At 42.3% G+C, this 25,361-nt stretch overlaps 1 protein-coding gene across 1 annotated transcript in view; it reads left to right on the top strand.

Moving 5' to 3' along the window:
• Window positions 1-25,156, top strand: part of LOC147709526 (fucolectin-like) — a 30,359-nt gene extending 5,203 nt beyond the window's left edge. The window contains exons 2-3 of the mRNA XM_086925508.1: window positions 2,542-2,839; window positions 24,953-25,156. Coding sequence (XP_086781634.1) covers window positions 2,542-2,839; window positions 24,953-25,124 — 470 coding nt within the window. The 3' untranslated portion in view covers window positions 25,125-25,156. The remainder of the gene's footprint in view (window positions 1-2,541; window positions 2,840-24,952) is intronic.
• Window positions 25,157-25,361: the final 205 nt, after the last annotated feature.

The raw sequence follows: 25,361 nt of genomic DNA, 5'->3' as shown, positions 1-25,361 counted from the left end.
AATTTCCAACAGTCACTTGGCATATGGTACCCTTCATTGTACAAGGTACAGAGAATCCAAGACAATGCCTCCACAGTGCAGTGACCTTGCTCATGGCTATATCTATGGTATAAAAAATGTGATGGGAAGGATGCTTGAATTAATCTCAGTCACGGGTAATTACTCTGACCCCATCCAAGTCCATCTTTTTGTGCCCACAATGACACCTCTGATTTGCCCCAGCAATATGCAAATCAGTCTTGATCCGGATCCAGTAGGAGCAGTCCACCTCGAGCTACCAAGCCTGGTCCCCTCTGAACCGAAAGCAAACCAAGACAGGTTCCACCCTCACTGGAGCTCGTCAGTTGGGTGCAGCTTGGTTCCAGTGGCAAATTAGCATGTGGCCTGCATCTAGGCATGGACTTGAACGTTGTAATAATATCGTGGATGAGAAACTTAATCATGCATTACTAGGAACTTACTCCGCACTTTGCTTTCAAAGTGATAACAATTATTTCTCAGATTCACCACAGAGATATCTTCATTGCATATTTCCAGCTTTCAAGAAGGATGGGTTTGGGTCTTATCAAAGGGTTTACTAGCCAACTTTTACAAAAATGTTTTATATCTTTTGTAGCTGAGAAAAGTTAGGATGGTGATGTGCTTATTTTGTGGAGGGAGCAAAGGGGAACCCAATCAATTTGGTGTATGGATCAATCAATTAGATCTACTTTTTCAATTCATGCATTACATGCACAGACAAGAGATTTCCTTGTCCGACCTTCCCGCCAAAGGAAAGAAAGACCAACTGATTAATGTAATGTATGTTAAACCAAAAGACTAGAACTTACAACTCTTTTTTATAGCTATCAGGATTTAAATTAACGCCACTTGTAAGCAGGTGTTGAAAAGGAGAAATGCTTTATTTCTCCTAACTTTTGCCACTTTGCATGTTTGCTGCACTGTACAGCATACATCCACAGTGGGAAAAGTTTTACATTTATTCAACGCACAGTGTTTTGTTCTTGAAGGGTATTCTTCATATACAAAACCTATGCTAGACTCAAGTGAACACCTTTGCACTATGATGCAAACATGTGTGCTTGGTCCTTAGCAGCAAAAGTCTATGCAAGCACTAAGGTAGAGCAGGATAGTGCTATATCTCTTTGGACATGGTGCTTTCATGCTCTCTCCCTGTGACCAGTTGACCAGAAGTTTGTAAATCCGGGCCTACATTTCCTGCTCCCGATCAACATTCACTATTTTAGTGACAATACTAGACTTCCCCCCTCCTAGGAGGTTGATAGCTCCCTCATATGCAGCAGAGCAGATAGAAGAACCAAACTGTTACATCTGCTAAAATAACATGGTCTGCAGAAATAGGCCCACCCCTTACTGACGACCTTAGGAAATAATGCTGTGCCCAAACAGCTGCTTTCTCTCCTAGGTATAGACACAGACTAATACATGTTACATTTGTACAGAGTATCATACCCCAAGGCGCTCTACAGGTTAGGACTAAGAGACAACTCAAATTGTCCAAGACGTGGGGCCCCAGAGGCAAAGTTCTCTTCAGCTAGCATGGCAGTGCCCGAAGGTTGATAAATTCTGACACAAACAAGTACAAGAGGTAGTTGCCATGACAGATCTCTTTGTTACTGTGACTCTGTTGACAGCTCCACTAGGGCATGTACAAGAGATCCTAGTGGAATCAAACAAATTCACCGGCATGATGTTACTGCTGGCAAAGAAAAGGGTTGATATCCACTGGTGCCGGGGACCCCCTCTGAGGACTAAAGCTTCGCTATGTGATGAGACCTGGTGCAATGAACAATCAGATGCTTAATGGGAGATGATGCACCGTAATCTAGACCCGAAGACATCTGGGGTTCACTGAGAGCATATGTCCTTCAATAACCAGCAGTGGACGGGCCTGCTGCAGTAGAAACAGTCTCAATGGACAATGATCTATGAATGTAATATTATTTAGGGTTGCCTAATGTCTATAGGCTTGATTAAATTCTGTGCAATAATAATCTATAATGTCACATGTTAAATTTTTTGGTAAATCGGGAATATACAAATTGTATGAGCTATGGATTCATTCAGCATATTATCCTTCAATTGATGTGTTTATGATGGTCATATCCAAAACCATTTACTCTGTAGCTGGTTACAAAAGTCATAGATAATAAAATAATAATAAAAATGCGGTGGTGCAGCACACATTGTGGCATTTGCTACTTCTGCAGCCGCCCCAGATTGAACTTAGTTCTGGACCTGCTCAGCTTATTCGAGGACCTTTTATCAAACATCTTTTGCTTTGGGAGTACATGTCAAAAATGTTGTTGCTTCCTAGCATCCCAAACCCATCTTAAAAGGAGGCCTTCACACTTGGCCCACATTACTTGCGGGTATGGACCCTTGAAGTGAGCTTCTGCGGGAGCTTCTGTGGGAGATTGACCTTAACTATAGGCGTCTTAGGTCTCACTCTTGCCATAGTCTGCAGGTGGGTTTGATTGCAAATCCATTTATGTCACTTAACATTTACTCTTTTTTTAGTGGAAAATGTCGCCTTAGGTGGTCGCGCTACCATGTCAAGCCAGCTCCCTGACACAAACATTGGTCACCTTGGACATGCCATGAACGCCATTGATGGGAACCTGAATTCAAACTACTATCAAGCATCCTGCAGTCATACAGATCGTGAGCAGTCCCCTTGGTGGAGAGTTGATTTATTATCATCGTATAAAATTGAGTATGTGACCATCACTGTTACAAACACTGTTCCAGAAAGGATGAATGGCGCTGAACTCCTCATTGGCGACTCCCTTGCAAATAATGGGAATGCCAATCCCAGGTAAAGTATATATGTCACCTATACCTTTCCTTAAAACTTGCTACATTTTGAAGTGTCAGAATATGTATGACTGCTGCATATGGTAATATAGTAGACTGCTTCCACATATCAGGCTACAAGGTCTTACATTTGAATATCTGAATAAAAATACATCTGAACAAGGTGTACTTTTGAATGAATGCTGGATATAGTTGAATATGAAACAAGGGAATTTACCTAAGCCTCTGATGTTGATTCAAACAACGAATGCCTAAATAGGGATAAACACAACTTTATTAGTTTATCCTAACATTGATTTATGTCACTTTTCTTTTTAATTAATTATCAAATGCTTTTTATATCAAGACAGAAAAAGACCGTCGTCAACTTCATGTATTGCCATACAATTTTCAGCACTGTGAAGAACAAATCATGAATATTTACAATGAAAAGAACATAACAGTGAACATGTGATTATAAATGCAAAAAACAATGTGCTCATAATTTCAAAAATAAATCAATTAACAGTTGCCAAAAACCAGTAATCACAAACTGAATCGTCAATACAAATCCTGTGGGGCGAAAAAAAAAAAAACTTTTGAAATGTCACCCCGGTTCCTGATACAGTGTCACTCTATTCTTATTATAATCAGGGAATAGATGCCATATAACAAGCGAATGTCGCTGGCATTGAATGTCGTTAATGGATAAATGCCGACGCATTTCGAGTCCCGCTGTCTGATTCACAGGACTCTCATCAGGGCAGGATGAGTCAGATCCATGGGAACTGTTTGCAAAAGAAAAGTGGGGGGGGAGTTTTTAGAAAGAGGCCCTCAATCCATTTAATCTTTAAATAAGTTGCATCATTACAATACAGCATACCTTTTTTTTATGTAACCAAGGATACGCTCGCTTTTAAAATGTCGTCAGTGCCGTGGATATCACACTGCAATAGAGTAAAGTATGGATCAGGAATGAAAAGGTTCCCAGTATGAGCCAGATCGTGCTCGTGCGGGTGGGGGGCACAGGGTTATTATTTACCTTGAACCTTCTTGCTCCGGCGACGTATCTGCCGTCGTGTGATTGTGTTTTGATTTCCAGATTGGTTTACATTTCTGGAATTTTTTTTAGGGCAACACATAAGTATTTTGTGTATCCGCAAAGCGACTGAAACTCGTTTGAAAACAAAAAGACTTACTCATAAGAAGAACTAGAAGAAAGCGGAAATTAAGGCCGCTGCTGCTTCAAGGTGCTTCAGTTCTATGGGGAGTAAAAGGGCGGAAGAGAGTCACTAGACTGGTCCTACATTGAATGACAAAATACGCCGCCAGATCAACTTCAGTGGCTTACCGTTGAGGTACACGACTATCAGCGTTTGTCAATTTCACTCTGCCATGGGTTCATGCAGGTAGCAAGAGCCGTGGATGTGCCGTCAAATTCAAAATTCAAGTCTCGGTCATGTGATGTTGGTGTGACCAATCAGACCGTCTGAAACCATGCAGTCAGTTGCAATGTCTTGTGGGATTTGTAGTGAGGCCAGGCAAATATTATGGTGTATGTTGCTCTCATGCCCTATTGACTTCACTCAGACAGTTAAGTCCTTTATTGACACTATCGAATTTCATAATGAGATATGCTTCTTTTCGCAATAGCACCGTTTCAACGCTGGACTGATGTTTGGGGTCAATCCAGACTAGTACTGTCCATTTGAAATCATTTTCACTATGGTTGTGATTCAGAAAATGTTCAACCATCTTTGCGGACAAAACTTTTTTCTTTATTCGGGAACGGTGTTGTGTGATCCTTACATTAATGGATTGGCAGGTCTTTCCAATGTATACTCTATTGCATGGACATACCACAGCATAGACCACATTCTTGGTCTTACAATTTGTGAACACATCATGTTTCCATTTGAACCCGTTATGGTCAAAAACATTACCTTCAAGTGTCGTTGAACAGGACAAGCAATTGCCACATTTGTAATGCCCACATATGGGTTTTAAATTCCATTGCGCTATCAGGTCGCTTTTCTGTTTGGGGATATAGCTGTCCGCTCTTATTAGTTGTTGGCCTATACTTGTGTTTTTCCGCATGGCGAAAATCGGTTTTTGTAGGGGATGTTCTAATGTTTCCAATAAATGCCAGTTTTTTAAAATGATGCGTTTGAATTGATTTGTGTGCTGACCAAAGGTCGTTACGCAAACCAATTTCTGTAGCTCACCTTTTTCTTTAACCTGGAGGAGATTCTCTCTCGGGATAAACCTGGCCCTTTTTTTTGAGTGTTTTAATAACTTTTTTGGATAACCCTGTTTCGCCATTTCACTGCAAAAGGTTGTTGCATGTGACTCGAAATCTGACACATTTGAGCAGCTGCGTCTTATCCTCAATAACTGCCCATAAGGCAGGTTCTCTTTCAAGCACTGTGGATGTGAGCTTGTGTAATGAAGAATGGTGTTTCTGTCTGTTTCTTTTTTGTATATGGTGGTTGTCAGCATTGCATCGCAAGCGCCTACTGTGATGTCCAGGAAAGTCATTTTGCATTTACTGGATTCCAGCGAGAATTTGATGTCATTGTGCCGGGAATTAAGCCATTCGTGGAAGTGATCGAGCTCGGTCTGGCTCCCCTGCCACAGGAGCCAGACGTTGTCGATGTACCTTAACCATTGATTTATGTTGCCAGAACATGGGTTGTGCCATGTATAGCACTGCCATCTCCGGTGCATAAGGGCAGCCCATGGCAGTCCCTTTGATTTGGAAAAAGAAATAATTTTCAAATTTGAAGTAATTACTCCGTAGGGTTATTTCTGCCAATGCTACAATGAATGAAGTGGGTACTCTATGGGGTCTGTCAGGTTGATCTAGATATATTCTATCACCTCTAGTGCCTCATCCTGAGGGATTTGAGTGTAGAGTGAGGCGACATCAAGTGTCACCTTCAGTTGTGTTTGTTCGTCAAATGACTGCCCTTCTATTTTGGTGATGAAATCTGTGGTGTCCCTTAGCTACGATTTGACTTGCAGTATGAAAGGTTTTAAGAAAAAATCAATATATTTAGAGACTGGCTCTAATGCAGAATCGCAACCAGACACAATGGGTCTGCCTGGTGGTACCCGTTCATTTTTATGTACTTTTGGCAAGAAATAAAGAACCGGCATTCTTGGCGATTTCTTATTTAGGTATTCAAACTCCTTTGGGCCTAAAAAGCCTTCATCCAGTCCTGTCTTAGTAATCCTTGCAATTTTGTCTTGAATTGCGTGCACGGGGTCCTCTTTTGACGGCCTGTACCACTCTCGATTGTTCACATGTGATTTACCTTCATCTAGGTACATGGATCGGGGCCATAGCACTACTTACCCCGCCCTTGTCAGCCTGTTTTATTAAGATGGATGTGTCTGCTTTAAGATCACGAATGGCTGCAGTTTGACCTTTACTGATGTTGTTCTTCACAAAGCTTTCTGTCTTTTCAAGTTTAGTGAGAGATCATTAGACCGCTTGCTCAAAGGCAACAATTTGCCTCGGAATGTTTTGTGTAGGAGTGAACTTCGATTTCACTCTAAGTCCAGTGGTTTCCTGACTTGACATCATTTCGGCGCCCGCGAAGAAGGCCTTCAACCTTATTTTGCGGCAAAAATCTAATGCCTCTAACTTGAGTTTAGTAAAATCCGTTCTTTTATTAGGGACAAACTTGAGGCCCAGGCTCAAAAGCATTTCTTCATCTTTCGTGAGTTGTTTATTTGAAAGGTTGACTATAGTAGACTTCTCTAGTTCTTGTAATACTTGTTGCGAGTTCCCATCTCCCATGGCTGCTTGAAACAGACTCTTGATTGACCGCCTCCGGCTAAAAAAGAAGATGCTGCCGGAGCCCCTCGCCTTTTGGAATTATTCTGCCTTGAGTCTGAGGAGGAATCAGATGCGGTTGTGTCAGAGAATATGTGGAACCTGTTCCTTGGTCAACCTTGAAATGATGTTAATGCCCCCCTTGACTCCCCTGAGGTATAAAAATCTTCTTTGAGGAAGGGACACACCTGTTCTAGTTTGAATGATTTGGAGTCTCTGTCAAATTGGGCTGCTTTAACATTAAGGGTGTTATCTTTGAAAAGCGCAATTTCTTTTTCTATTTTGTCAAGGAGCACTTTTGCTTCAGTGTGGTCTGATTGTCAGTGATGGTTTTGATAAGCTCCTCTATGCCTCTCTCTTCTTGGCTGCAAATACGTTGGGCTGTCTCTATAGTGTGCACCATTAAATCTCTGCTGCACTTGCTATTTATTTGACTGAAACCTCGATCACTTCCACGAATGGCTTACTTCCCGGCACAATGACATCAAATTCTCGCTGGAATCCAGTAAATGCAAAATGACTTTCCTGGACGTCACAGTAGGCACTTGCGAAGCAACGCTGACAACCACCATATACAAAAAAGAAACAGACAGAAACACCATTCTTCATTACACAAGCTCACATCCACAGTGCTTGAAAGAGAACCTGCCTTATGGGCAGTTATTGAGGATAAGACGCAGCTGCTCAAATGTGTCAGATTTCGAGTCACATGCAACAACCTTTTGCAGTGAAATGGCGAAACGGGGTTATGCAAAAAAGTTATTAAAACGCTCCAAAAAAAGGGCCAGGTTTATCCCGAGAGAGAATCTCCTCCAGGTTAAAGAAAAAGGTGAGCTACAGAAATTGGTTTGCGTAACGACCTTTGGTCAGCACACAAATCAATTCAAACGCATCATTTTAAAAAACTGGCATTTATTGGAAACATTAGAACATCCCCTACAAAAACCGATTTTCGCCATGCGGAAAAACACAAGCATAGGCCAACAACTAATAAGAGCGGACAACTATATCCCCAAACAGAAAAGCGACCTGATAGCGCAATGTAATTTAAAACCCATATGTGGGCATCACAAATGTGGCAATTGCGTGTCCTGTTCAACGACACTTGAAGGTAATGTTTTTGACCATGACGGGGTCAAATGGAAACATGATGTGTTCACAAATTGTAAGACCAAGAATGTGGTCTATGCTGTGGTATGTCCATGCAATAGAGTATACATTGGAAAGACCTGCCAATCCATTAATGTAAGGATCACACAACACCGTTCCCGAATAAAGAAAAAAGTTTTGTCCGCAAAGATGGTTGAACATTTTCTGAATCACAACCATAGTGAAAATGATTTCAAATGGACAGTACTAGTCTGGATTGACCCCAAACATCAGTCCAGCATTGAAACTGTGCTATTGTGAAAAGAAGCAGATCTCATTATGAAATTCGACAGTGTCAATAAAGGACTTAACTGTCTGAGTGAAGTCAATAGGGCGTGAGAGCCACATACACCATAATATTTGCCTGGCCTCACTACAAATCCCACAAGACATTGCAACTGACTGCATGGTTTCAGACGGTCTGATTGGTCACACCAACATCACATGACCGAGACTTGAATTTTGAATTTGACGGCACATCCACGGATCTTACTACCTGCATGAACCCATGGCAGAGTGAAATTGACAAACGCTGATAGTTGTGTACCACAACGGTAAGCCACTGAAGTTGATCTGGCGGCGTATTTTGTCATTCAATGTAGGACCAGTCTAGTGACTCTCTTCCGCCCTTTTACTCCCCATAGAACTGAAGCACCTTGAAGCAGCAGCGGCCTTAATATCCGCTTCCTTCTAGTTTTTCTTATGAGTAAGTATTTTTGTTTTCAAACGAGTTTCAGTCGCTTTGCGGATACACAAAATACTTATGTGTTGCCATAAATTTTTTTTCCAGAAATGTAAACCAATCTGGAAATCAAAACACAATCGCACGACGGCAGATACGTCATCGGAGCAAGAAGGTTCAAGGTAAATAATAACCCTGTGCCCCCCACCCGCACAAGCACGATCTGGCTCATATTGGGAACCTTTTCATTCCTGATCCATACTTTACTCTATTGCAGTGTAATATCCACGGCACTGACAACATTTTAAAAGCGAGCGTATCCTTGGTTACATCAAAAAAAAGGTATGCTGCATCGTAATGATGCAACTTATTTAAAGATTAAATGGATTGAGGACCTCTTTCTAAAAACTCCCCCCCACTTTTCTTTTGCAAACAGTTCCCATGGATCTGACTCATCCTGCCCTGATGAGAGTCCTGTGAATCAGACAGCGGGACTCGAAACGCGTCGGCATTTATCCATTAACGACATTCAATGCCAGCGACATTCGCTTGTTATATGGCATCTATTCCCTGATTAGAATAAGAATAGAGTGACACTGTATCAGGAACCGGGGTGATATTTCAAAAGTTTTTTAAATTTTTTTTTCGCCCCACAGGATTTGTATTGACGATTCAGTTTGTGATTACTGGTTTTCGGCAACTGTTAATTGATTTATTTTTGAAATTATGAGCACATTGTTTTTTGCATTTATAATCACATGTTCACTGTTATGTTCTTTTCATTGTAGATATTCATGATTTGTTCTTCACTGTGCTGAAAATTGTATGGCAATACATGAAGTTGACGACGGTCTTTTTCTGTCTTGATATAAAAAGCATTTGATAATTAATTAAAAAGAAAAATGACATAAATCAATGTCAAGATAAACTAATAAAGTTTTGTTTATCCCTATTTAGGCATTCATTGTTTGAATCAACATCAGAGGCTTAGGTAAATTCCCTTGTTTCATAGTATTAGTGGCCCGACCTACCCTCTTTCCCACTGGGCCCAACCCCCCTTCTTTTTTTCAGGATATAGTTGAAAGCAGAGAATATGAACTATCTGACCCTCTAGATTCATCAAGAAAACTGATTCCAATAAAAGAAGCACCGAAACCACCACGTTCAAAGCTTCCTCTAAGAGCTTCACCGAAAACACACCAGAGTCAGCCTACTAGTCCACCCCCAAGACGACCTCCAACAAAACCCCCCAAACTACCACAGCTGCCTCCTACACGCATACTAGACTGGGAACCGTGCAGCCAAGTATTCTTGATACTCTAAGCAACAGTGAGAAATTTGTTTTCTGGTCTTGTTTGACTGCATAGGTTTGAGTGGAATTACTACTATGTATTCTTACCAATAAGCCCCCTTCAACAAATATGGACTTCATGCACAGAGGTTACAAACTTAATGCCATGTGCTCTTGTCTTAGGCCTTGCTTCCTAATTCACCTATCATAGTCCTAGAGATGTTTCAAAGTGGGTCCAAGTAGCTGCCCACGCCTTGTAAAAAGCAATGAGAAATAAATAAACAATAGAAATAGCTTCCGATCAGTTTTATGGGTTTGCTTTATGGTACCTCCCTGAAAGATGAGCTTGACATTTCCGTTGAAGATAATCATGTTTATAAACAACAGGTGTTGACTTTTTGCCAATAGAAAAGTTGACTATAATATCGCATATCCTGTAATTGTCCCCAATACATATATGAACTACAACTGTTCTATTTAGAAGGAAGCAGCCCAGAAGAGGAGTTTGAGCTGGCATTTATGCACAGATACCTGATATAGCCCAGTGCAGGCATTATCACCATTTACACCATAAGTCTTAGGGCACCCAACTTGCACTGCAAGTGTGAAAAAATGCCCATTCTTGCATGGACACCCCCATTGTTGTTGGATTTTAGACTCTTTACACTGGGGCAGTGCCCAGTGTATGTGCTCTGACCCATAAAAGATGTGGACATTTGCTAACCCCTGACTGGCTTATTTAACCCCTTAGCTGCGGCGGCTATTCTGCCGCAGCGATAGGGGGGCACTCCCGTACTCGTGGCGGAACCGCTCCGTCACAAGCCTCGGGTGGGCTGTGCTTGGGATGGAGCGGTTCCGTCACTGCCCCGCCCGCTCAATAGAACCCGCCACGCAGGCGCGGCGAGCGGGCCGTGACGGAACCGCTCCGTCACCAGCACAGCCCACCCGAGGCGTGGGCCGGAGCGGTTCCATCACAAGCATGGAACAGGTTAACTTACTCAAATGGCCTTGGTATATGGTGCATAAGAGAGGGTGCATGGTTATTAAAAGTGGAAAATGTAGAAAATGTATGTTTCCATGTCCCTAGAGAAACAAGGCCCTAAAGCTATTTTTACTGTGTCAGACCTAGCTGTCCTATGTAGAAAACCAGAGTGCAGATTAAAATACAAGAGTTTCTCCTCAGAAAATTACAAAGACCCTCTACAGATTTGTTTAGCTTCTTTACTTCCAGGCCCAAGGGGTGCCAATCTATTTAGCGTATCCTACCCAGGCTTGATTGTGGTTGGCCTATAACTGCAACTACGAACCGATCTATGGCAACCATTGACTACCATTGGTGTTTTTTGCTTTTTGGCACTGTTTTCAATTAAATCTTTCCACAATTATTTCTCTGTTTCCCCTTATTGGATTTTTGCTAAATTGGTGCCACTTTGCTTGTTACATTTTTTCTTTCTTGCAATAATTTGGAGTGGGATTTTTATTGCTTTGTTGTAGACTTTTTAACAGTTTTTGGTACTTCTAAATGCTTTAAGCATTTTTCTTATGTTAAGCCTGTTTACTTTGTACCACAGGCAGAGCTCAGGTTGAAATTATTGAAACAACTTATTGGTCTTAATAAGATAGTGACTTTATACTTGTGATTGAAGCCAATCCACAACAAGTAATAAACTACGTTCTCAAAGCAGAACTTTTAGTCTGTACTGTTTTTTTCTTATAGTTTTACTTATTGAGGTTTTAAAATCTTCTCATTAACAAAACACATCACAAATGCAAATAACACATCAGCAAACTATGTTTACTTTGCTGTCAGATTACGAGGTCACATTCAAAGATAAGTGGTGTAGTGTGATTGTGTATGCATGTCAAGCGACCTGATGTGACTTTAAGCAGGTGTAAAGTGTTGTCATGGGTCCATTATTTATCCCTTCTGCATAATACTTCTCTCATTTCTTTTATTTTTGTTTTTGTTTTGGGAATTGCCCCAATCTTTGTATATTCAGATCTTGAAGATACAGTATCAGTCATGCAACATTTCCGTACTGTGACATTTGGAGATGTTCGGCATCTCCAGATCTGAGTGATGTCTTTTTTTACCCAATGTCTTCTCTGCATTTGTAAGCCCTCATCCTCAAAAACGTTTACCAGAGACAATAAGCGACTTTGGTGCACTGGTCGCTCCAGAATATGTAAATGTGGGATTCTTGTAAAGCGCACTGTTACTCTACCCGAGTGTCCTGGCGCTGTAGACTGCTGGGGAACCCGTCCTGGATTTCCCTGTGAGATGGTCCCTTTCTGGGTATCTCCAGGGTGAAACCAGGCATCCCTGGCGTCTGTGGGGGGCCGTTGTAGAGATGAGGCAAGCTTAATGCCCAGAGTTACCGAGTGTGTTCCCTGGTTAGAGTAGGCACTGAGGCGAGAATTATCGAGTCCGTTGACCCCTGGTCCACGACCCTGCTGCATCGGGAATTGAACCCTGGTCCCGGGCCATTCTCTGCTTACAGGTCTGCTGCCTCTAACCAGTGAGCCACACCTCTCCAGAATAGACCAGGATTTGCAGAAAATGTCTGACATAAAGGGATCCAAAGCCAAACAAGTCTAGACTTGTATAAAGTTCTCTATTGCTGATGGACAACGTAAGGATTCTGGCCCTGGTACTTTGTGACAGTGTTATAGTCTCTCAGACTAAGGTATATCCAATGAAGGTATTTAAAGAGTATGAGGCGAAGCAAATTTGTGATTGACGTGTCACATAGGGCCATGAGTGCAAATATTCATTCCTCATCTTGTACAGAATCTTTATCTGTTTCCTTTGCCAACCTCAATGTCAGGAAAATCACAGGTGAGTTAATCCCTCAGATTATGTGAATGTAAGACACATGTATAGTTATAGTTTTGATATAAATAACTGACTAACCATATGTTTGCCCTCTATAATGATTCAAAACTTTGAACCTTGTCTGGTGTAAACTAGATTTGACTTGGTTTATCACTAATTCGGGTCTTGCCCGTTTGGATTCTCGCATATGGCCCCATATCTCACAATGAGCGTGGTATTAAAAGAAATTAACGCTCACACTGTTCAGTAATATAACATTTGATCTGACGAATACTGCATGAACCTGGAATTATTTAAGTCAGCTCCTAAATATTGGGCACACACAGAACCTACTCTATGACATGCTTTCTGACTTTTCAATATCACAACGATACGATATCAGTACTGAAAGCATCTGTTGTAAGGTTCCTGCTTACAACTTGAACTACATAGGTTGGAAATAACATATTAGGGTCACCCCACCTCAAATCCCCCCTCATCCCTAACCCACCCAACCCTTCAAAAGAAAAGACAAACAACCTCCCTTGTGAAACATTAAGTTTCAAGACCAATATTGTGTGGGGTCTAAACTAGGAGAGAATGAAGAAAATTGGGTGAAGCTAGTCACTGTGTGTCTATAGCCTCTCCACTTTCTATCGTCTAACAAAGACATTAGGGGCTAGATGTAGGTAATGAAAATTTACCGATTCTAAAATACCGAATGTTACCGATTCGGTATTTTTGAATTGGTAAATCCTATTTAGCAAAAAAATTGGTAAACATTACCGAATCGGTAAGATTCTGTACTTACCAAATCGGTATTTAGCGATTCGGTAATTGCCATTCATTCCTATGGGCCTGGAGGCCCATAGGAATGAATGGCAATTATCGAATCGGTAAATACCGATTCGGTAAAATGGGGGACACATTCAAGTGTGCCAGGGTGTCACTTTGACACCCTGTTGCACCCCTGAATCGTGCTTGTGTGCAGATGTGGCATACATACATGCCCTAATGGCATGTATGTCTGCCACATGGTACAGTTGAAAATGCACAGATTGCATTTTCAAAGGTATTCGTTATTTACCACCAACTTATAGTTGGTGGTAAATAACGAATCCTAAAATGGGAAAAGCACTCATTTGAGTGCTCCCTACATTGCAAATTCGATAATTTACCGATTCGATATCTTAAGGAATCGGTAATTTACAGATTCCTTAAAATATCGAATCGGTAAATTACCGAATTTGCCATTTAGGCCACCTACATCTCAGTAGCCTAATACCAGTCGGTAATGGCAGAAATTCGATAATTTTGGCCGTTACCGACCGGTATTAGGGTTCCTACATCTGGCCCTTAATCTGTATTGTTACTTTCTTTTTTCACCTCCAGAGTATCCAATTTAGTTGAGCTTCTCCAAAATCGTCACTGGGTCTGAGGAATCCCTTGCAGTAGCACACCACATGGGCTCACAATCTGTCAGAGAGATGATGTTGAATGGCTTAACTGTAGAGTATTCAGACTTGAGCAGTCTGGTGTATCTTTACACCAACGTTAGCAAGGGCTGCCTCAGCCCCTTGAGGAGCTGGGTTCTGAACGTTCCAGATTAGAAACACAATGAAGGAAGAATTCAGGTTTTAGAAATGTGCCTATTAAGAAAGGGCACGATGGGAAGGGACTCCAGGAATAAAGCTTGAAGGAACTATGGGGCTAATTTTCAAGCCCCCTGCGCCGCCGGTGCGTCACTTTTTCCCATAATAAAAGTGATGCTCCGGCGGGGCAAGGGGCTTGTAAATAAGCTCCTATGTCTAATACAACAATTTAGCAAGTGGACAAACAATAGATCCCGAATAGTACCATAGGCTCAGTTATGAAGGACCCATGCTTGTAAGAAATGTGAGTATTATTTGAGGGTGTGACTGCTCACCTCAAGTGATGATAACAATCCTTGTCAGTGTGAACCACTGAAGTCACTAAATAAACCTGAGCTCCAGCTCCTGGTAGCTATGGCTCAGAGCAGACAGGCTTAACTTAAAGGCAATGTGTAGAGTATTTATGCAGGACCAAAACAAAAGTATGGACAAAATGCAATACAAGAAAAATCCTAAACCAATTTAGAAAAATAGAGATTTTAGTAAATAAAATAACACAAAATGAAATCAGGGATATACATTTTTAAAATTTAAATTAAAAATAGAGGCAAAAAGTACTGGGCGCCAACTAGGGTCATCTGGTTGCATTTGACTGGTACCTAGGCACAATTTAAGGCCGACCACAATGGAGCACAGGTAGGATACAGAAACCAGATTTGACCCGGTTAAGTTTTACCTTCTGATTTAGGGACCAATTTAATATTTGGCAGTTGAGCCATCCTTCCCCAGGGCAATAGATTAAATCACCCTATTGCCCTGGCAGAGGACCCAAATGCCAAATTTTGAAATCAGGCCAGCAAACATTCCAAACATTGACAGGAAGTGGATTGTAACATGACTGAGCAGTACGACGAAATATTTTTTTTTATTTTGAAAAGAAAACTCCCAAAGTGAGATTTTGTTTTAGAAAATTAAAAAACAATACCCCCCTCGCTGTGGGAGGTTTTTTTCATGGTGAGTGGATCATTGAGCATTTTTAATTGACCTTTACCACCAGATTTTTCCTGGCAGTGACTGGCATTGAAAAACGGTTGTATGTCCCCCCAGCTACTTAGGTGAGTGGACATATTCTTATGTTCCCGGGTTAGGCCTATGTAGTGATGCTGCTAATTTCTTACACTGTCCTATTTTTCACTATAACATTTCTGCTGTGAATTTTTGCACATATTTGCTTGCAAGACAATATTTGATTAGTTTCTCTGAAACAACTTTGTTTACACATCGAGCTTCACACAAAATTAGCATGATGCCTCGAACATCATGTGCAAGGCCTCTGTGCACACTATGCGCAAATGTCGTTCTATCTTCATCCACGGGGTGAAAGACCTATCTACATATCCATAACATAGCAAATCTACAATGTACATTGCCAACAGTGGCGGCCGGCACAAATAAACGTGGTGAGCGGAGCAGAGCGCAACAAGGGGGAAGCCGACAGACAACGGAATAGGTATTATTTATTTATTTAATTATACCTATTCCGTCGTCTGTTGACATCCCCCACCACGCCCGCCCCACCTCGTTTACCTGTACCGGCTGCCGCTGCTTGCAAGGCTGATTTTTATTATAAATAATGAATATATCCTGATAGATTAGCAGAGGAGGCAATTCAGCTGACACCAAGGGCTCCTGCATGCAGAGAGATCACCCCGCAGCGGTCTGACATTGCTGTGACGGGGTATCCAGTTTGTGACGAAGACGGGCTCTCACATTCTCTCCAGCCAGATAATGAGGTTCAATCATCCCTTTAGGGTATTCCTAGCACCCACACACCCTCTTGGTACACTTAGAGTAGGGTTTTGCACAGTAGGAGTCAATACATATATTTGCTTCTGTCTACTGAATAAAGTTGTTTTTTGCACAGTAAGAGTACACAAGATTACTGCCTTGTTTACATGCCTCCATATATACACTGTTTTAGCACCATGGTAGAACTGTATCTACTATTTACTCTTCTTTTTCATGTAATCACATTTATCTGATTCTCTCTACTGATTTTCGCAGCACATGAATTCCATACAAGAATAACGTTGGCTCAATAAATATATTGAAAACTTTCCACTGTCTATTCTGTATATTTCTCTGAGCACCAGTAAGCACACGTGACTGAGCAAAAGGTTCTGACCTGTTTCAACAATCCCTGAGGGGTCAGGGTTGTTATTTTCAGTGGTTGCCAGAAACTATTAGGTCCCTGGTAAGGTTAGGGGGGCTTATGGTGGCACTGTGAGCTAGCAGGTCTCTCGGCCGACATATTCCACGGGGGTGCCGGGAATCAGTCTAGGCTCCTCATCCAAAGTTTATTGTCCACCAAATGTGCAGATCCTACGGATTCGTAGGAACTACACAAAAATATAGCAAAATCTCAGTGGGCCCTTACTCTGCCAGGCCATCGGAGAAGTTTGACCATGGAAGAGACAGAGTTGTCTCGGCAATCATCAAACGATGGATTGCCCGCATTCAAATCAGACAAACAGATCAATATGTTCTCTGGAAGGGAGCTCTGTTGCATTTGCATCAGAGTTCCCTCTCCACCAACATAAAAATTGGCCACTTAGTTTTTTTTAAATGGAAGTTAAAAATCTTCAGCATGGCGAGACAGCAGGCTGTGGCCAGGGAATGCTCTATGACATCGGAAAGCTATTGGGCAACAACCCAGTGAAGCAGTTGACTTTTGGCGGGAAGACTCAGAGCGGGAGAAAATTGAAATTCATGTCCTCAGAAAGTTCCTCACTGGCAGGGTTCTTCTGGTACTTTCACCCGGCAAAGATTTCAATGTTCAGACAAGGTCACCTTTTCCGAGCTTGGATTTCTCTAGCGGGGCAAGGCTGAAGGTTGTAGCCAATGAGGGCTCCATGAGGCCAGATACCTTCTCCTTGAGGTCCCACTGAATCAGATTTTCTGCTGTGAAAAAGCTGCAAAAAGAGCAGATGATGGACGGAATGCTGAACAAATCAAACATTCAACCCAGTCACATCCAGGATTAAATCCATTGTGTTTTTGCTCGCTACATCATTATAGTTTGGACCCTGCCATGTGCAAATCAGTTTTGAACCTGCTCCTCAGGGGAACAGTCCAGATCGAACAGGCATGCCAGGTCCTCCCTGGACTGGAAACAAGCATCCTGGAAGTGCTTTGGGGGTATCACCCCTCATCAACCTGGCTTGCTTGAATAGGGTGGCATAACAAGCACAGGACCCTTTCCACTTAGGGCAACAAATGAAAAAAAAACAGATGATGGTCAAAATGCTGAGTAAATCAAACATTCACCCCCAGTCAAAGATCTGGGTTACACCAATCTTTTTTTTTGCTTGCTACATCACTCCAGTTTGGACCCTGCCATATGCAAATCACTGCTCCCTATGGGAACAGTCCAACCCCAACTGTCCGCGGGGGGGTCCTTCCATGACTGGAAGCAAGCATCCTGGGACCAGTTTTGGGGAATCACTACTCATCATCCTCGATAGCTTGAATCTGGTGGCATAGCGAGTACGGGGCCCACATCCTGGCATATCCTTCCCACATAGGGCGAAAAATTTAAAAAGAAAAGCTGATGGATGGAATGCTGAACAACTCAAACATTCACCCCCAGTCACAGATCTTGCTTAAATCCATTGTCTTTTTTCTTGACACCTCATTCCAGTTTGGACCCTGCCATAGGCAAATCAGTCTTGACCCTGCTCCCTGTGGGAACAGTCCTGTCCGAACTGCCAGGCCAGGTCTTCTCTGGACTGGAAACAAGCATCCTGGGACCGGTATCATGGTCTGAGTGGGAGAAAGCTGCATATTCATCCCAGTGGCAATGCACTTTTGTCGGGTCTGATTGGTAGGTATGTACCCGTCTTCAAGAGGTCTTTGGTGCAAAAACGTGTCTAAGTCCAAGGTTTCAAGGGTGATAGGAGAAGTACACTTTGACACCACACAATGGTCTAAGACCTTTTGGGTAGAATTTGGGCGTTAAGACTCAAGCAGAGGCCACAGACAGGGTCCAAGAAAGGTCCAGTTGTCATTGGTCAGCTGGGCAGTTGCAAGAAAAGGATCTTGTAGCTTGTTGTGTCCTGTAGCTTGAGCATGCGGTCTGCCTTCTGACGCTTGAAATCCATCTCTTGATCCTGGATACAAGAGAGAGCAGGTCCAGTTCATCAGGCTTTTCTCAAGTCACAGATAGCAGATTCAGTCCTCTTTAGCGTCTTCCAACGTAGTGTTCTCAGGAGTGCCCAGTGGATGCCACTTTTATGTATGGTACAAGCCTTTGGGTGGAGGAGATTCCTGACTCCTGACTCCTCCCTAACCAATAAGGGATAAGTTCCCAAGAGGAACCCTGTCCATCCACTTTAAAGCATTTACTGTGTGTCCTCTGTGTTTAAATTCAAGATAGTGAAACCCTTCTCCCATTGTGCCGAGCCTGTGAGTCTACACCAGAAGTTTGGCCACAGAAATGAGCAGCCCCTACTCTTTGATCATACTACACCAGTTCTGGGAGCAGCTCTCCTGCCATTGGGATTTATGCTTGCCTGATGGGGAAGAGAGGAAGAAGCCTACTCAGGTGTCAGCTAGCATTTTCTTGTGACACATTTGGTCCAGCCTTTCTGCATCCAGCCCACTGCTCATCCTGTCAAATATGACAACAACACCTCCCCACAGCCAATGTCTTTGTCTCAGCTGTAGAAGCAGTTTCACACCTCATCAAGGGGCTATTCAGTTGCTAGGTAACAGTTAGAGCTCATGCAAATGGGCCTCCACAGGAAGACAAAAGGTATCTTCCTAAAAGTATCTTGTCTTTAATAATTATTAAAATGTGATCTTACCATCCGATTGTATTTTTTATGACTATTAACAGTGTCCTTGAATTTTATTTCAAGCTGTTTCTAAACTAAAATTACTATTATTAAATGTAACAATGTAACTCAGTGTTTCCCTATGGGACAGAAAGCCTTGCTACAGTGAAAATTGCTTTTGTAGCCTTTTCCGTGTAAGTATGTGTGTAACATAACATTTCTACATGTCCTAATTTTAAATACCAGGCACCCTGTCTTATGGACAATAATGCCTACATAGGGGTGACTTATTATTATTTTAAAGGAAGGTTTTGACCTGTCAAAAGTAGTTTTGTTATAGGTTGTATCACAGTATTTCAACTGCCACAATCAGGCTACAATGGGAACCCTGCTTACAGTGCACTAGTGACATTTAGCTTACTGGCCCTGGGTGCACATATACTAGGGACTTACTGGTAGTTAAAAATGTCAATCAGGTGTATACCAATATCATCACATTTGAAAGGGGGAGCATAGACACTTTACTACTGGTTAATAGTGGTTAAAGTGCACAGAGTTCTACAGCCAGCAACAACAGTTAAGGCAAAAATCTTGGAATACCCCACACATAAGATGGTTATTTCCCACAATGCCTAAGCAGTGTTTCCAATTAGTTTACATTAAACGTGGTATTTTCTCATAGTGCATGTAATGAGATAGAGCTGAATGTGTCCCTCCTTCCCTCTCTCAGCAGACAGACACACTTCAGGCCAATAGGCAGACTCTCAGCTTCTCCAGTAGACAATGCAGAGTTCTAGTTAAGTCCCCTCACCTTTGGGTGTTTGTCAGACCACAGCCTTGATCGCAATTCAGCTCTTCGATTACTCAGCAAGCATTCCCTTCCTTAAGACCTTGGACCTCGAACACATTAGGTGGTTTTCTCACACTTTAATAAATATTTTCCAGAAAGGGGATTTGGATCCACTGTTTAATACTTCAGAGCCAGCTTGGGGTGGTTCTCTTTCAAATATTTTCTAGCTGCTGCTCATACACAGCCTTTGTGGCTTTTACAGCAGATGTATCTAAAACAGGGGCACAATGGAGTGAGAAATCAGTGCATCTGGCAGTCATCAGCCTTCCTGAAGAAATATATAGAGACAGACAAAAGAGAAGGCCTTGGATAGAATCTTCCTGTTGACTTCAAAGTGAAACCTCTAGAAGCTTCTCCCCTACTTCAAATGCACACATGGGTATACATACTGGACTTCAGACACCAACTCTTCAGTACACTTCTGCACCTGTGGATTCTTTTCCAGGAGGAAGGACTGATATGCTGCTGAAAAGGCTGCCACTCTGCTGGACTGCTACTCTGAAGAATTGGAGCTTCAATCTCATCTTGAATGGAGGACCCCAAAGTGACTCCAAAAGCTAGATTGCTCTCCTCCTGACCCTCAAGGACATAAAAAGTTCCCCAAACAGCTCCTGAAATAAGCTGGAGTGTGTTCTTGCCCCCCAAGTGCTGCCCTTCAGCGCCTGGACCTTTGGAATTGTTCAGCGAGCTTAAATCAAGCTTTTGGGCTCTTTGCGCCTGTGAACTGGCCTGTTCGCACTGAGACCGCACTGTTCACACTGAAGCACCACCAGACCACCTCTTCACAATGCAGCATCAACACACAATACAACGTTCTGGCCCACTCCTCTGTGAAGCTCCGCCTGCTCTTCATGCCTTGCTGACAACCTCCCCTAACCTTTTCCTTTGATCCAGCAGCCCTCTCCAACACAAACGGGCCTCTTGACACAAAACTTTAGAATGTAAAACTTAAGCAGGACTTTGCTGAATGTAGGCAACCTGTTCTCCATCGCAGTTGGCCTAAACGTTTGACTTTGACCTATTACAGCGAAACAAAATAGCAGCGGTGGTGCTATTTCACACGTTATTGTTTTTTAAAATTCACAACTCCAGTTCTATGGATAGGAGTTTTGTCATTTTAGTCTTGTTTTATTCATTACATTTTGCTCTATTTTTCAAACCTGGTATGAGATACTTTTGGTGCAGACTTTTCACTATTTGACTGTTGGAGGTGTTGCGGAAATAATTTACACTTTGCCTCTACGTTAAGCCTGACTGCTTTGTGCCAAGCTACCAAGGGCATGAGCCCAGGCTAACTTGGGGTTTGCTTGTGCTTTATCCTGACAAGGATTGTGGTTGTTGCTTGACCAGGGCGCATCCCCAGTCCATCAGTAACCCAATTTCTTACACCTGCCATCCAACAAACGGCAGTGCTCGGGAAGAACTAATCAACCACCCTCTGCTAACAAGGTACTCATTGGATTTCTAAGGGAAGCCTTATTTCCATCCTTCTTCACTTCAATGTCTTCCATCTTACTGCCACCTCCAATCCCACTGTCTAGCGCAAGCTTTTCTTATCCCCCTCTTGTGCCATGTTAAACTGGATTCATCAAAAGTGAATCTCACAGGTTCCAGAACTCAGAGGCATACAACACACAGAGTCCTACTACCATACATGGGCTAAATATTCACCGAACATACAAATAATTAATGCACACCTGGAATATCAGTTCAAACTTCTGTGTGTCACATAACCTTAGAGCATTTAACAACAGCAACAGTAGACTCATTTCTCCTTGATACAGAGAAACAGATCTGGACATACTGCTGATTCATAAAACATGTTACCCTGCATTCAGTATATTGACTGTAGTCCAGTTCCCTCTTTGTAGGGCACACTTATTGCATCTCTCAAGTTCACACAACAGATTCTGCCCTTACATTACTAGGGAAAAGTCTATCTTCTGCACAAACGCTAGATTAGCATTGCACCAGGGCCAAAGCAAAAGTCTGGGTACTACAGGGAACACGTTTACCATGCAGGAGTCCTTCCTGTCCAAATAGAGACACTACTTTCATCAGGGCTGTACTTGTTATGACAGCAACCTTCTTACCAACTACACTCACACCCCTAAAGCTATGATGGTAGAAAGACGTGGGGAAGTGTTGAGATATAAAATGCACAAATTAGGGTACAGCTTGAATACTTAAGCTTGACAGTATTCATGAACAAACATATTGATGAGGAGTAAAAGTAATGTTTGTTAGAATATGATTCTAAGGTTCTTTACTTTTTGCATCAGGGTGAGCAGCTAACAGGATAGGAGACCACTCAAATGATCCCATATCATATCATGTCATGTTATGTTAAATACAGATTAACCTTATCATTTGCAGTCTACTTATGTTCATCAAACACTCATCATTATTTGAAAATTCACTTCTACAAAAAGAGTACCACACAAGATTGGGATAAAATTGCAGCGGATCTTATCAGGAACTTGAATGCAGGAGTAACAGTTGGAATGCCATAGGATAAGGCAATACAAAAAGTAAAGAAGGCCTCATAGATACATATATGCGCTTTGAGAAAAACTCATGAAAGCAGAGATGTTTAAGTGGTAGGATGCCACCACTTTGAAATAGTATCTGAGAATAAATAGAATTACACATGGTCTTAGATCACAAACCACACCCTCTTATCATGACCTGGATGAGGATTTGGTGATACAAATAGTTCTGTTAATTTCATGAATATTCTGATTGAAAATGTGGAAAGACGAGTTTCTAAACTTTTACAAGAAATTGAGGAGGTGAACAAGAGATTACGGAACCGAATTTACCAGGACCTACCCAAAAAAATTATGCAATCTTGTTAGGTATTGTGCAGAAACATCAGAATTATATTAAATAAAGAAAGGCAAGAAAATTAAAAAGAGATGAAATTGACTATGCAAGTTGAAGTGTAGTCACATTTTTGAAATGTTTTGACTATCTAGTCAATAGAGATAACCAGGCCATGAGCAGTAGAGGTTCCTTAGTGGGTAGTGGAAACACCACCCCCTCTAGTAACCTCTCCGGTAGAGACAATGGGAAAGCAGGGGAGGGGATCTCCAACCAAAATAGAGACAGTACTTCTGTTTAAAAAGATGTGAAGCCTGAAGCCTGACGTCAGTGCAGACGCCAGCACAGCCGCAGCTGCAGCAGAGTTAGGCGTATCCTCCGGAGCCACGGGGCCGGGAGCATGGAACCTAGCCATGCCAGCTATAAGCCCTCAACTTGGATAGGCGCATCATTTCAGTCTGCAGCTTTCCAGACCCCTCCCGGCCGATCGCAAGTTTGTGCTGTGTGCGCAAGTGCGAGAGTGCAGCATCTGCAGTCAGGTGCCGCAAAGAGTGGGCCCCGGAAACCCGCGGAGGCAGCTCAGTTAGACCAAGTGCAGCCTATGGTCCCCCGGAGGGCCCCCACTCGCGAAGGGCTGGAAAAACTTGAGGTACCGGGCGGGTACACCTGACTACAAGTAGTCAGCACCAGGAGACTTCAGTTGTCCAAACTAGAACCTCAGCTCCAACCCCAACACCATCCGAACAAGATTCCAGGAAGTAGAGGACTTTGCAGGACCCACAGTAGCGACAACAGTAAGACCAGTAAGACCGGCTTTCTGCCTCTGGGTCTCTGCCTCAGACCCTCAATGGAACCCACTGTTCTGGTCCCAGGTCAGAGATTAGGGACAATATTCCCCCCTTGCCCCCGAGAGGAGAAATTTAAAATGAAGAGTTAACCTAATGATTAAGTTGACTCTTCAATTCAATGTTCTCCCTTTTCAAAGTTTATGTTGTTATAATATTTGTAGAGCGCATAGCTGCCCCAGCCATGGGGCATCCCAGCACTAAGCTCAGACAGAAGATGGATGACAGGGCCGAGGAACGCTGCAACCAGTGTTTTAGAGAACGGATGAGTTTTAATGGCCCTGCGGAAAGCAGCATGATTTTGAATGCTTCTGATGGTAACTGGAAAGGAGTTCCAGAGTTTGGGAGCTAAAGCTCGGAAAGAGGGTCTTCCGGGCTCTGGCTCTCTTAATCCGCGGGATGGTAATCCGCGGGATGGCAGCTAAATGCTGATTGACAGAGCGAAGGAGACGAGTGGGCACATAAGGTGCTAGGATTTCAGGGGATTGAGCGTTAAGGATACAGTGGGCAATGCACAGTGCTTTAAAAAGAACACGCCTCTCCACTGGGAGCCAATGAAGTCTATTAATGAACTCTGAAGTGTGACAGGTCTTGGGGAGGCAAACAGTAGTCGGGCAGGCGCATTCTGTATTCGTTGGAGGCGCTGTGTCTCTGTTAACCCCTAAGTACAGACCACTAGAGTAATCCAGCCTAGATAGTATGGTGGCCTGGAAGATAACCTGCCGAGTTTTAGCCTCAAAGAAGCCCAACAAACCCCATAAACACCAAAAATACCCCTGCACCCCAAAATCCAAACCCATCCTTTACACTAAAATGACCCTGTGCACCCCATAACTCAAACGTACCCTGAACCCTTAGAATACCTCTGAACCCCAAAACATATGCCCACACACCCCAAAACCATATACTTACCTTAAACGTAAATGTAAAAAACATATGATTTTACCATTCATGCATTTACAACGAATTTCGTTGAGGCCATAAGTAGCTGTTAGTAGCTTTTTTCCCGTAGTAGGCAATTTCTGTTGTGGTTGTTATTCATTAGTCAAGTGGAGGCATTTTATAGTATTGAAGCATTTCCTGTCATTGTTAATAACCTGTGCTATCGGTTGGGGTGATTGGTGTTCTATTAGAAAACTGAGTTTTAAATATCGTTCGGCAAAAATATTGTACCCAGAATATCAGCTACCACAATATCATGAACGTAAGTATTCTGAGGTTTCATTTTATTTCCATTGTTAATTCAACATCTATTTTTCTTGATGATATATGTATCTTCGACAATCATTAATAAGCAGTTAGGAACAGTACATCTGTACTTAGGAATAAATAAGTATTTTTGTACTCTTGAATTGGTCCTTATTCTGGAATCCATGTACCATTTACCTGATCCTTATCTTTTCTCATTCTAGGTGTGCAATTGTTACTGCAATCTCTTCTGGAGAAACACTGACCTTTCAGTGCAATGGAATGGCTGGACGCTATGTGAATCTTTTCCTTAGGAATAAACTGGAGTTTTTGACACCCTGTGAAGTACAGGTCTTTGCGTTCGTGGAGGATCAATGTTGCCCAAAAAAGTGCTGAATAAAGAGAATCGCGACAGCGTCGGCATGTGTACCCAGCTGATTTCTGGTGCTAAACGATCAAAGCACCAGTATACTTTACAAATAATGGTTTCTATATAATTATTTCCATTTCAATTGAATTAAATAGATTGCAATTCTCCTAATTTTTGTATGTCTTGATTTTTAATTCTGTAAATCAAGGGTTTCTCTTTCTTCTTAAATAAATATTACTACGACTGCAAAAGGAGAATCTCTG

This window comes from Lissotriton vulgaris, chromosome 6 (genome assembly GCF_964263255.1).
Source record: "Lissotriton vulgaris chromosome 6, aLisVul1.2, whole genome shotgun sequence".
Classification (NCBI taxonomy): domain Eukaryota; kingdom Metazoa; phylum Chordata; class Amphibia; order Caudata; family Salamandridae; genus Lissotriton; species Lissotriton vulgaris.
Note: the sequence above shows the minus strand (reverse complement) of the source record. Positions and strands in the feature narration are given on the sequence as shown.